Here is a 13149-nt window from a genome sequence, read left to right as displayed (position 1 = left end):
CGACTTGAGAAACTGCAAGTCGCTTCTGGTGTGAGAGAATTGGCCGTCTGCAAGGACGTTGCCCCGGGGACATTGCCCGGATGTTTTTGATGTTTTTACCATCCTTGTGGGAGGCTTCTCCCATGTCCCCGTATGGAGCTGGAGCTGATAGAGGGAGCTCATCTGCTCTCTCCCCGGGTTGGATTTGAACCTGGCCACCTTCAGGTCAGCAACCCAACCTTCAAGTCACAAGGCTTTAACCCACTGTGCCATTGGGGGTTCCAGATGCTTACTAAGAGCTGGTAATTCGAGGGTTATCCAGAAAGTAGATTACGTTTTGGAATTAAAATAAACAAAGTAATAATAATTATAATTCACTATTATAATTGTATATTTATATTACATGCAATATTACTAATAATATTGCGATATAGTTGTATAATATAATATATTGTATGTATATATACTTGTAAACCGCCCTGAGTCCCCTTCGGGGTGAGAAGGGCGGTATATAAATGTCGTAAATAAATAAATAAATAAAGTATAGGAGGAAACGTTTACCATATGCAGTTGAAAGCCACACCCAAATAACACTTCTCAACATAGTCGCCATTCAAATCTAGGCACTTATCATAGCGATGAATGAGCTTGGTAACTCCTTCCCCACAAAACTCTGCCGCTTGCGTCCTCAACCAGCCGGTCACCCGGCTTGTTTATTTCAACTTCTTTTGTATCGCGGGTTGTATGTTGTATGTATGTCTATGTGTTAAATGTTTTGATACGGGCCAATGGGCTAATCAATAAAACGTGATTTGATTTGAACCAGCCGGTCACCCCTTTCCGCAGCTGCGCATCGTCGCCAAAATGCTGCGTTGAGGACGCAAGTGGCAGGGTTTTGTGGGGAAGGAGTTGCCAAGCTCATTCATTGCTATGATAAGTGCCTAGATTTGAATGGCGACTATGTTGAGAAGTAGTATTTGGGTGTGGCTTTCAACTGCATATGGTAAATGTTTTGTCCTATACTTTGTTCATTTTTAATTCCAAAATGTAATCTACTTTCTGGATAGCCCTCGTACATGGGGCTCTTACACTAAGGACCTAGGGATTCCTAGAATCCGTATTAATCAAATCTGCAGAAATTAAATGTGGAGCCTTGACTAAATGGCATTTTCACATGATGCCTCTCCCTAACAACAACAACCTGAGGAAAGTGGAGAGAAGAGAGTGAATCTGGGACATTTTCAGAGCGACTGAGAAAATAGTACTGAAAAGGGTTAGTTGTGATTGTCCGTGCCAAATCTGGACAATTACAGTATATGACACCCTCCTGTTTATGTTGGAAGGTATGCATTGGCCTAGGAATTTCTGTGCTGGAAATTAGAGTCCAAAAAATGTCTCTCTATAGCTTTAGGTTGCTGTATTTTTCTCCCATGCTAGACATTCAGACATCTGATTTAGAGGCAGGAGAAGAGATGCCATTGCCCACGCTTTTGGAAATTTATGGTTTCCTGGCTGGTATGTGCCCTTTTCTTGAAATGGAACTTGTCCCCTGCCTCTTGGTGTTTTATCATTTCCTTCCTGGAGGGAAATTAAATTCCCTGGGAAGACACAAGTCTGCCAGAGATGAGTGAAATATGGGCATGACTCAACTGCTCCAGGTGTGTGGTTAGCCGAGTGGTTTCTCTCTCTCTTTTTCCGGGAATGATCATAAAGTTTAGAATTAAACATGGGATTAGATTTTTTTCCCCAAACCTTCCTAGCCTGAGCAGCTTGGTTTCTGTCTCTCCTTTCTTCCCTGTGAAATAGGCATAGGACTGACTATTTATCACTGTAGTAAATAGGTAGACTGGGAGAATATTATACTCCACCAAGATGCACAGCTGATGCCTCTCAGTCCGCAAAACGTTCAATGTTCTTTGTCTGTTCCCATATCATGGAGGTGATGATTCTTCTCTGGGATTTTCTTATTTAATGTCCCAGAGCAAAGAAATCCAAGACATTTTGCTGCCTGTGTTAGAGTAGAAAAGAGGGCTAAAGCTAATATTCTGTGTATCTGTGGGCAAGATCTAGAACAGGGGTCTCCAAACTAAGGCCCGGGCCCTCCAAGGTCATTTACCTTGTCCCCGCCCTCAGTTTTATAATATAATATTTTTATATCAGTTTTAATAATATAATATATTGTATATACATATAATATTGATAATAATCTTATGTTATTCAATATAATACTAATAGTAATACCATATAATAATATTAATTGATTGTTATATATTACATATTATATAATAGTATAGTGGTATAGTTCAATATAGTAATATATAATGCTAATATTGTGTTATGCTAATAATATAATATATTGTATGTACATACTGCTGCTCTGAGTCCCCTTCGGGGTGAGAAGGGTGGGATATAAATGTAGTAAATAAATGCAGTAAATAAATAATTAATTTTAGACTTAGGCTTGGCCAAAGTCTGACATGACTTGAAGGCACACAACAACAACAACAACAACAATCCTAATTAACTTGACTATCTCATTGGCTAGTAGCAGGCCCACACTTTCCATTGAAATCCTAATAGGTTTATGTTGGTTAAAATTGTTTTCATTTTTAAATATTGTATTGTTCTTTCATTGTTGTTGTTGTTGCACTACAAATAAGACGTGCAGTATGCATAGGAATTTGTTTGTATTTTTTTTTTCAAATGATAATTCGGCCCCTCAACAGTCTGAAGGCCTTCTGCTTAAAACGTTTGGGGACCGCTGATCTAGACACTGATAGATCTGGACCAAACTTGGCACACATACCTGATATGCCAAAATTTGATTACTTGAGGGGTTTGGGGAAAACTGACCTTCCTTTCGGGGAGTTATAGTTCACCCACAACCAGGATGATGGATCTCGACCAAACTTGGCACACAGAACCACCATGACTAACTCAACCTACTGGAGGGGTGTAAGGAAAGATAGTTGCATCTATCAAGTAGGAAATAAGGTACCACTTATAAAGTGGGGAGGCAAATTTAACTAATTTACGTCGTTGGAATGAGGAAGTGCCCTCACAGTGGATGATGCAGCAGCTGCTCCCCCCTGTGGCCAGAATCGAATATCCTGGGCCGGGCTGTGGCGCAGGCTGTTGAGCAACCAGCTGCAACAAATCACTCTGACCAAGAGGTCATGAGTTCGAGGCCAGCTCGGAGCCCCGTGTTTGTCTTGTCTTTGTTCTATGTTAAGGCATTGAATGTTTGCCTTATATGTGTAATGTGATCCGCCCTGAGTCCCCTTCGGGGTGAGAAGGGCGGAATATAAATACTGCAAATAAATAAATAAATAATATCCCCTCAGGAGAAGGTTAAATTGCCTCTGTGTCTGTCTCTGTCTTGGTTCTATGTGTATATGGGCATTGAATGTTTGCCCTATACGTACTGTATATAATGTGATCCACCCTGAGTCCCCTTCGGGGTGAGAAGGGCAGAATATAAATACTGTAAATAAATAAATAAATAAATAATATCCCCTCAGGAGAAGGTTAAATTGCCTCTGCGTCTGTCTCTGTCTCGGTTCTATGTGTATATGGGCATTGAATGTTTGCCCTATATGTATATAATGTGATCCGCCCTGAGTCCCCTTCGGGGTGAGAAGGGCGGAATAAAAATACTGTAAATAAATAAATAAGGAGACTGGCACACCATAGTGGGAGTTGTAGTTTCCCTACAGCCAGAGAGCACACTGCACCCCGCCGATGATGCATCCAGAGCAAACTTGCCCAACTTCACAAACTACTGATGGAGTTTCTCGGGGTTAACCTGGCATGATCTCAGTTGTAGTTCATTTTGTATGCATTTTGTACAATCTGAAAAATGACTTTTTCAAATAACCTGGGCAACGCCGGGTACCCAAGCTAGTAATTTTCTACAACATACTTTTCCAGGCAATTTTCTCATTCAGTTCTCCCCCCAATGGTTTAAAACAATGGCAAAACACAGCATTTTTGCTCCCACAAGACCCACTGTGGACCTGCCAGAACCTCCTGTTCTAATCAACTTTGAAAGCGACTTCACTCATTTCCTTTTTCAATTTCTACTTATTAGGGGGAGGTTTACTGAGCTAGTGGGGTGTAGTGATTAGATTGTTGGACTAAGACTCTGGAAAACCAGAATTCGAACCTCAGCAAAAGCATGGAAAACCTTTGTGTGTCTCTGCCTTGTGGCAAACTTCCTCTAAACTAGCAGCGGGCAAAGTACGACTGACAAAAAAATTGAAAAAAAGTGGAACACTTTTAGCCTTACTTCAAATCTGTTTTCTTTCTCTTCTTGGTTTTGCTTCCAGGCTTCAAACTGGCTGGTCGGTGCACACGTTCCAAACTGACCGACAGAGGAGGACGCAAGCGTTGAACTCAAAGGAAATGGAGATTATTTTGGAGGTCATCCATAGGGCTGAGAAACTGGACATTGTGGAGCAGCAAAGAATCGGGTACAGTTGCCTCCTTCTTTGTGTATGTGTGTATTTGCCTTCAAGTTGCCCGTTGATGAAGGGCAACCCTGTGGATTTCAGGGCTTTTCCTAGGTAAGAAACAGGTGGTTTTGCCAGTTCCGTCCTCTGAAATATAGCTTATCCCACCTGGTATACCTCTCAAAAAATATTTTCTCCAATTTCTTTACTATCCCTGTACAGATGTGAGGCAGGGGAGGAATCTTTTTAGATCCCACCACATACAGTTACCACCAATTATAAAGATGTCTCGATGATGATTCTAATTATTATGTATTTAATTATCTTCGCTGCCACCAATGGAGGAGATGTCAGGCAGATGGCACTTATTCTTTTTATGCTTTCTTTGTTTATTTTACTTCAGATGGTGATGTTGCTTAACTTAGAATATGATTGTGACAGAGACTTAGATGGATTAAAAATCAAAACAAGTTTATTTCGTGTACAGAGCTTAGTGGTTTCAATACCTTCTTAAAGGCACTTAGATTAACGGTTACTAATAGATATGAGGTGTTCCAACTTTCAAAATCCTTCCTTCTCTCAAGACTAAACTATGAACTGATCCTATTGGATCCACTGGGATTAATTTCCCTTAATCCGCAGCCTCTACAAATGACCCTAAACAATTCACCCAACTTGCTTAGTCTGGCCTATTAGAGGTCTGCCTCCCTGGTTTCCTTAACTTGGAACCAGTCTGTCCCCTGTGACTAAAAATCACAGACTAAAACTGGGTTTTAAAACATTCCCCTTTTTCCTTTCCAAACGGCGTTTGGCTCCGCCTCCGTTGGCAAGGCAACCTGTCTCATAATGCTGAGCTGGTTACCTTCTGGTACTATCAGCTCCAATACTTACCATTTTAAACTTAACTAAACCTGACTGTTTAAACAAAATCAAATAAACATGTCATCCATAAATAAAAATAAAATCATACACTTCTTTACAATCCCCTTCTTGTGGACTGATGGGTCCTAACAAGGGCCTTCCTGGATCCCCAGAGCTGGGAAACATTACAGATGTAACCTGGTTAACAAAGTTGATGTTAACAAAGTTCGGACTTGCTTAACAACTAACTTGGTACTTCTTACTGGGATCCACTTCTCTGACCCTGTTTGCTGGTGGAATCATGTCCTTTTGGTAGCAGGATATGCAACCTGTATTCATTTGAGGTAGAAAATAATAATAATAATAATAATAATAATAATAATAATAATAATAATAATAATAATAACAAAATCACCATCTGCCAACTGCAAAAGGCCACCCTACTGGGATCTGCACACATCATCAGAAAATACATCACACAGTCCTAGACACTTGGGAAGTGATCGACTTATGGTTTTGCGAAACGAAATCCAGCATATCTATCTTGTTTGCTGTGCCATACAACGTCGTTGTGTTGATAATAATAATAATAATAATAATAATAAAAAAAAATAAGGCCACCCTACTGGGATCTGCACGCATCATCCGAAAATACATCACACAGTCCTAGACACTTGGGAAGTGTTCGACTTGTGATTTTGTGATACGAAATCCAGCATGTCTATCTTGTTTGCTGTGTCATAATAAAATAATAATAATAATGATGATGCAATTAAGGCCAAGATCGAAAAATAAACTGATAACCCAAAATGCAGACTGTGCAAGGAAACCGATGAAACCATTGATCATATCCTCAGCTGCTGTAAGAAAATCGCACAGACAGACTACAAACAGAGGCACAACTATGTGGCCCAAATGATTCATTGGAACTTATGCCTCAAGTACCACCTCCCAGCAGTAAAGAACTGGTGGGATCACAAACCTGCAAAAGTATTGGAAAAGATTGAACTTCAAAGACTGACAGAAACCAGCGCAGGTGGTTCCAGTGGTGATCAGTATTTGGAAACAATAGGTACAGTAGAGTCTCACTTATCCAACATAAACGGGCCGGCAGAACATTGGATAAATGAATATGTTGGATAATAAGGAAAGATTAAGAAAAAGCCTATTAAACATCAAAATAGGTTATGATTTTACAAATTTAGCACCAAAACATCATGTTTAACAACAAATGTGACAGAAAAAGTAGTTTAATAGGAAGTAATACTATGTAGTAATGACTGTATTTATGAATTTAGCACCAAAATATCACAATGTATTGAAAACATTGACTACAAACATTTTCCTTTAAAAAGGATACAGGGGCACAGTATCTTGTCCTTTGAACCTGGCAGTGAAATGCCTTGAGATAGTCATGAATATTAGTACAGTAGAGTCTCACTTATCCAAGCCTCGCTTATCCAAGCCTCTGGATAATCCAAGCCATTTTTGTAGTCAATGTTTTCAATATATCGTAAATTCGTAAATACAGTAATTACAACATAACATTCCTGCATATTGAACTACTTTTTCTGTCAAATTTGTTGTATAACATGAAGTTTTGGTGCTTAATTTGTAAAATCATAACCTAATTGGATGTTTAATAGGCTTTTCCTTAATCCCTCCTTATTATCCAAGATATTCGCTTATCCAAGCTTCTGCTGGCCCGTTTAACTTGGATAAGTGAGACTCTACTGTAGTTGTCCCAGCACAATCAACCTTGTGACCATAAGTCGCTGCTTTAGGCTCCTGGCTTTACGCATGTAAAAGGAGGAGCTGAACGGGGAAGCTCCTTCAGGCAGGGGGGAATTTTTTTTATATCCCACCGCTGCCACCAATTATGTAAAGATGTAGCCACCAATTGAAATGATCTAGCCACCAAAGACTCAGGGAGGAGACCTTTTACTTTTTATTATTTTCTTCTTATTATTTTCACTTGCGATGGTAGCGTACTTGGTTCAGAATATATATGACAGAAACTTTGATGTTGGAAAACAATAACAAGTTTATTCAGGCACAAAGCTTAGTGGTTACAATGATGTTTCTCACGAAGAGGTATTCTTATTAACTGTTACAATTCTTGAATAAGATGAATCAACTCTTTAAAGTATAACTTCTTTTACATAAGGTAGTTAAACTGTATTCCTCAGTCACTTTTATACCGCAGTCACCCCTGTGATCTGCTATCACAGATTCTCTGTTCCTTATTTGGACACAGATTATACTAAATAAGTCACCAAACTTATTTTAAGCTGACTCAAAATGACCAATCGAGTCTCCCTGATCCCCTTAACCTAGTCTTCCCTGTGCCTCATCAGAGTACAGACTGGCTCTCTTTTTTAAACCCTGTACTTCTTCAGCAAAACAGCAGTTGGCTCTGCCCACTTCTCCATGGCAACCAGCCTTTGAGTGCTGAGAGGCAGCAACTGCAATACTTACCCTAATAAAACACAAACACACAATTAAGCATAACATCTGCATACCAAAATTTTGTACTTCATTACAACACACATGTTTTGACTCACAGGCGACTAGTGGAGCGGCTGGAGAACATGCAGAAGAACGTGATGGGCAACGGATTGTCCCAGTGCTTGCTGTGCGGAGAGGCCCTGGGTCTGCTGGGGAGCACGGCGGTCTTTTGCCAAGACTGCAAAAAGGTGAGAAATATATGCACCCTAGAGCAAACTAAGTCTGAACTTTCACCAAAAGCTAAGATGACTGAACTGTGGCTGTCATACTTTGGTCATATCATGAGATATGAATGATAATGCTAAAAATGATAATGCTAAATAGTTGGAGGTAATGGGAACTGATGAGGACCTCACTACTGAATTGAGTCAGTCTAAGAAGACACAGCTATTCTGAGTTTATCTCAGAGGGGTCTCATTCATGTGGTCGCCATAAGTTCAGACTAAAAGCCAGAGTAGATTTGCAGCCACATCGTTTCCTTTCTGTCTAAAGCAATGATGGGCAACCTTTTACACTTGGTGTGTCAAAATTCACCAAAAAACCTAGCATGACTTGGGTGGTGAGTCACTTTGGGAGAAAAAAAACCATAATTTCACAATATATATAGTTTAAATAACAAAAATATATAATTGTAATATAGAACTGTATTTAATAAATCAAAAACTATTTACTACCATTATTTCCATGTACAACAATCTATGGTACCTCTTGCAATTTCCACGCTGATTTCTCTCTATTGTAGTTTCAATGTAGTCATGAATAATGAATAATATAATAATAATATAATAATAATAATATAATAATATACTACAATAATAATAGAACAATAATAATAGAATGAATATATATATATATGTGTGTGTGTGCGTGTGTGCATAATTCCCATGGAGTAAAAAACAAAACCACTTGACGAAATCACACCAAATTTGTCCACAAAAGACATTAGTCATCCAATCAATCTGCATGCGGCAGCGTGTCAGCAAAAATGGCTAAGCGTGTCAGTATTTATTATTTATTTATTTATTTACAGTATTTATATTCCGCCCTTCTCACCCTGAAGGGGACTCAGGGCGGATTACAATGAACACATATATGGCAAACATTCAGTGCCAACAGACAAACAACATATATAGACAGACACAGAGGCATTTAACATTTGTTTCCAGCTTCACGATTCCGGCCACAGGGGGAGCTGTTGCTTCACTGTCCACTAGTGGCTGTACTTCCTCATTCCTTTCCTCGTGTTTTGCTGGCAGTTTTATGATGTTGTAAATTAGTTAAATTAACCTCCCGCATAAAGCGTACCTAAATTTCCCTACTTGACAGATGCAACTATCTTTCGGGGCTGCATAGGTCGACAGCAAGCCGGGCTATTTAATGGTCGGGGGCTTAACCCGACCCGGGCTTTGAACTCATGACCTCTTGGTCAGTAGTGATTTATTGCAGCTGGTTACTAGCCAGCTGCGCCACAGCCCGGCCCAGTACTGACACGCGTGTCATAGGTTGGTCATCACTGGTCTAAAGTTTCACATTTCAAAGTTCTCCAGTTCCCAAAGGAAAACAAAAACTTGCTTTTCAAATAGGGCCTTGCCAAGGTATGGTTCCTCTCTTCCTCCCTTTCTCGCCAGCCTTTCTCCACACCTTTTAAGACAACACACTGCAGATAAAACAAATGGTGCTTATGTCAAGGCAGATGTGATTAATCAGGCTCTGGATAAATCTGTCAGTAGTAATTAGGGTGGCTCTTGTTTTGAAATTGAAAAATTAGCAGAGGACCTGAAGGGGATTTCCCCCCTTCTCTCCTTGATTACCACCATTTCAAGGCTGTGTTATCCCTGCAAATGCTTTTTTTTCAGTCTTCTTTCCATTAAATCAAAAGAAAACATTTACTCTCCTCAGCGATATTGCAGTTTTCTCGACGAAGCAATACAAATACTGTGTATGTGGAGAGAAAGATTGTTTACTTTAACCTGAGTTGCTGTGAGTTTTCCGGGCTGTCTGGCCACGTTCCAGAAGCATTCTCTCCTGATGTTTCACCCACATCTATGGCTGGCATTCTCAGAGGTGGTGAGGTTTATTGGAAACTAGGCAAGTGAGGTTTATATATCTGTGGAATAATGTCCAGGGTGGGAGAAAGAGCTCTTGTCTGTTTGAGGCAAGTGTGAATGTTGCCATTGGCCACTTTGATTAGCACTGAGGCTTCAAGGCCTGGCTGCTTCCTGCATGGGGCATCCTCAGAGGTTGTGAGGTCTGCTGGAAACTAGGCAAGTGGGGTTTATATATCTGTGGAATGATGTCCAAGGAGGGAGAAAGAGCTCTTGTCTGTTTGAGGCAAGTGTGAATGTTGCCATTGGCCACTTTGATTAGCACTGAGGCTTCAAGGCCTGGCTGCTTCCTGCATGGGGCATCCTCAGAGGTTGTGAGGTCTGCTGGAAACTAGGCAAGTGGGGTTTATATATCTGTGGAATGATGTCCAAGGAGGGAGAAAGAGCTCTTGTCTGTTTGAGGCAAGTGTGAATGTTGCCATTGGCCACTTTGATTAGCACTGAGGCTTCAAGGCCTGGCTGCTTCCTGCATGGGGCATCCTCAGAGGTTGTGAGGTCTGCTGGAAACTAGACAAGTGGGGTTTATATATCTGTGGAATGATGTCCAAGGAGGGAGAAAGAGCTCTTGTCTGTTTGAGGCAAGTGTGAATGTTGCCATTGGCCACTTTGATTAGCACTGAATAGCCTTGCAGCTACAAGACCTGGCTGCTTCCTGCCTGGGGCATCCTCAGAGGTTGTGAGGCCTGCTGGAAACTAGGCAAGTGGGGTTTATATATCTGTGGAATAATGTCCAAGGTGGGAGAAAGAACTCTTTGTCTGTTTGAGACTGCAGTGTGAATGTTGCAATTGGCACTGAATAGCCTTGTAGCTGGGCCCCTGGTGGTGGCACAGTGTGTTAAAGCGCTGAGCTGCTGAACTTGCAGACCAAAAGGTCCCAGGTTCAAATCCCAGGAGCGGAATGAGCGCCCACTGTTAGCCCCAGCTCCTGCCAAGCTAGCAGTTTGAAAACATGGCAATGTGAGTAGATCAATAGGTACGGCTCTGGCGGGAGGTAAGGGTGCTCCATGCAGTCATGCCGGTCACGTGACCTTGGAGGTGTCTACGGACAACGCCGGCTCTTCGGCTTAGAAATGGAGATGAGCACCAACCCCCAGAGGCAGACACGTCAGGGGAAACCTTTACCTTTACCCCTAGCCTTGCAGCTTCAAGGCCTGGCTGCTTCCTGCCTGGGGCATCCTCAGAGGTTGTGAGGTCTGCTGGAAACTAGGCAAGTGAGGTTTATATATCTGTGGAATGATGTCCAAGGAGGAAGAAAGAACTCTGGTCTGTTTGAGGCAAGTGTGAATGTTGCACACCTTGAAAATTCATAGCAATGCAGTGATTCCGGCCATGAAAGCCTTCGATAACACATTGAAAAGTACAGTATTGTACATGAATTGATTCAAAAGTTCCCCCAGTGTCCATGAGGGGGCAGTAATGGACTTGGTTTGTGTTTATGGGCCTACAAGTCACCTGTGGATTTAAGGCAAGCAAGCCCATGAATCTCATAAATGGCCAGAATCACAAGGTTGTTGTGCATTTTCTGGGCTGTACGACCATGTTCCTGAAGTATTCTCTCCTGACGTTTCGCCCACATCTATAGCAGGCATCCTCAGAGGTTGTGAGGTATAATCTCATAGGACTTTCTTAGACGATGAATACTCAGAGATGGTTTTGGCAGTCCTTGAGAACTGGGGGATATTAAATTGCAGAGTCCAAAATACAATAACCAAAAGCCCAGACTGAGAACTGGTGAAGGGACCTAAGGGGAGAAAGGCTACTGTGAATAGGTAGGGAAATTTAAAACAGGTTTTTAATTGGGTTAAAGAGTTTTAACTGTTTAACTGAAAATGCAGGGTATAATAATAATAATAATAATAATAATAATAATAATAATAATAATAATAATAATACTTTATTTATATACCACCCTATCTCCTCGAGGGACTCAGAGCAGTTTCCAATACAGCAGGAAACATACACGTAAAAAATCATATACTGTATATACTCACGTATAAGCCTAGTTTTTCAGCCCTTTTTTTAAGACTGAAAAAGCCCCCCTTGGCTTATACTGGGGTGAGGGTCCTGGTTGGTTTATATTTGGGTCAGCTTATACTTGAGAATATATGGTACATTTATTATTTTTCTCTATTATTATTGGTATTATTACATTTATTATTTTTCTCTATTATTGTTGCTACTATTACATTTATTTTACTCTATTATTATTATTATTATTATTATTATTATTATTATTGCATTTATTATTTTACTCTATTTATTATTACATGTATTATTTTCCTGTATTTATTATTATTATTATTATTACATGTATTATTTTACTCTATTATTATTAAAAGGATACATAAGCACATTTACATTGAAGAAGATGAGAATAATGATTTGATCAGAGTTGGACAGTCTTATCTTAAATTTGAGCATAATGTAAATATGCAAAAACATTTAACCTACTGATGCCCCAATTAATGTAATTTTATTGGTACAGTAGAGTCTCACTTATCCAAGCTTCTGGATTATCCAAGCCATTTTTGTAGTCAGTGTTTTCAATATATATTAGCATGTTTCTATGCATAAGTCTTTGATGATGTTTTTATAGTTTTAATGGATTTAATCTACAGTTGTATGTATTTTATTTAGATATGTTCTCTGATGTTTCATATTTTATTTTGTATTGTTTTGTATGCGATTTTGCTGTAAGCCGCCCCGAGTCCCCTTCGGGGGAGATGGAGGTGGGATATAAATAAATTTATTATTATTATTATTATTATTATTATTATTATTATTATTATTATTATTATTATATGTTATATATTTACATACAGTAGAGTCTCACTTATCCAAGCCTCACTTATCCAACGTTCTGGATTATCCAACGCATTTTTGTAGTCAATGTTTTCAATACATTGTGATATTTTGGTGCTAAATTCTTAAATACAGTAATTAGTACATAACATTACTGCGTATTGAACTACTCTTTCTGTCAAATTTGTTGTATAACATGATGTTTTGGTGCTTAATTTGTAAAATCATAACCTAATTTGATGTTTAATAGGCTTTTCCTTAATCCCTCCTTATTATCCAAGATATTCGCTTCTCCGAGCTTCTGCCGGCCCGTTTAGCTTGGATAAGTGAGACTCTACTGTACTTTTTCTGTCAAATTTGTTGTATAACATGAAGTTTCGGTGCTTAATTTGTAAAATCATAACCTAATTTGATGTTTAATAGGCTTTTCCTTAATCCCTCCT

The 13149-nt window shown here is 39.7% G+C and overlaps 1 protein-coding gene across 1 annotated transcript in view; it reads left to right on the top strand.

Moving 5' to 3' along the window:
- rph3al (rabphilin 3A like (without C2 domains)) overlaps positions 1-13149 on the top strand; it is a 65083-nt gene that overhangs the window by 20612 nt on the left and 31322 nt on the right. Inside the window, exons 5-6 of the mRNA XM_062958950.1 lie at positions 4308-4451; positions 7858-7987. Of these exons, the coding sequence (XP_062815020.1) occupies positions 4308-4451; positions 7858-7987 (274 nt within the window). The remainder of the gene's footprint in view (positions 1-4307; positions 4452-7857; positions 7988-13149) is intronic.

The sequence above is a fragment of the Anolis carolinensis genome, unplaced genomic scaffold (assembly GCF_035594765.1).
Source record: "Anolis carolinensis isolate JA03-04 unplaced genomic scaffold, rAnoCar3.1.pri scaffold_7, whole genome shotgun sequence".
Taxonomy (NCBI): Eukaryota; Metazoa; Chordata; class Lepidosauria; order Squamata; family Dactyloidae; genus Anolis; species Anolis carolinensis.
The sequence above is the reverse complement of the archived record's forward strand: the minus strand, read 5'-3'. Positions and strand labels throughout refer to the sequence as shown.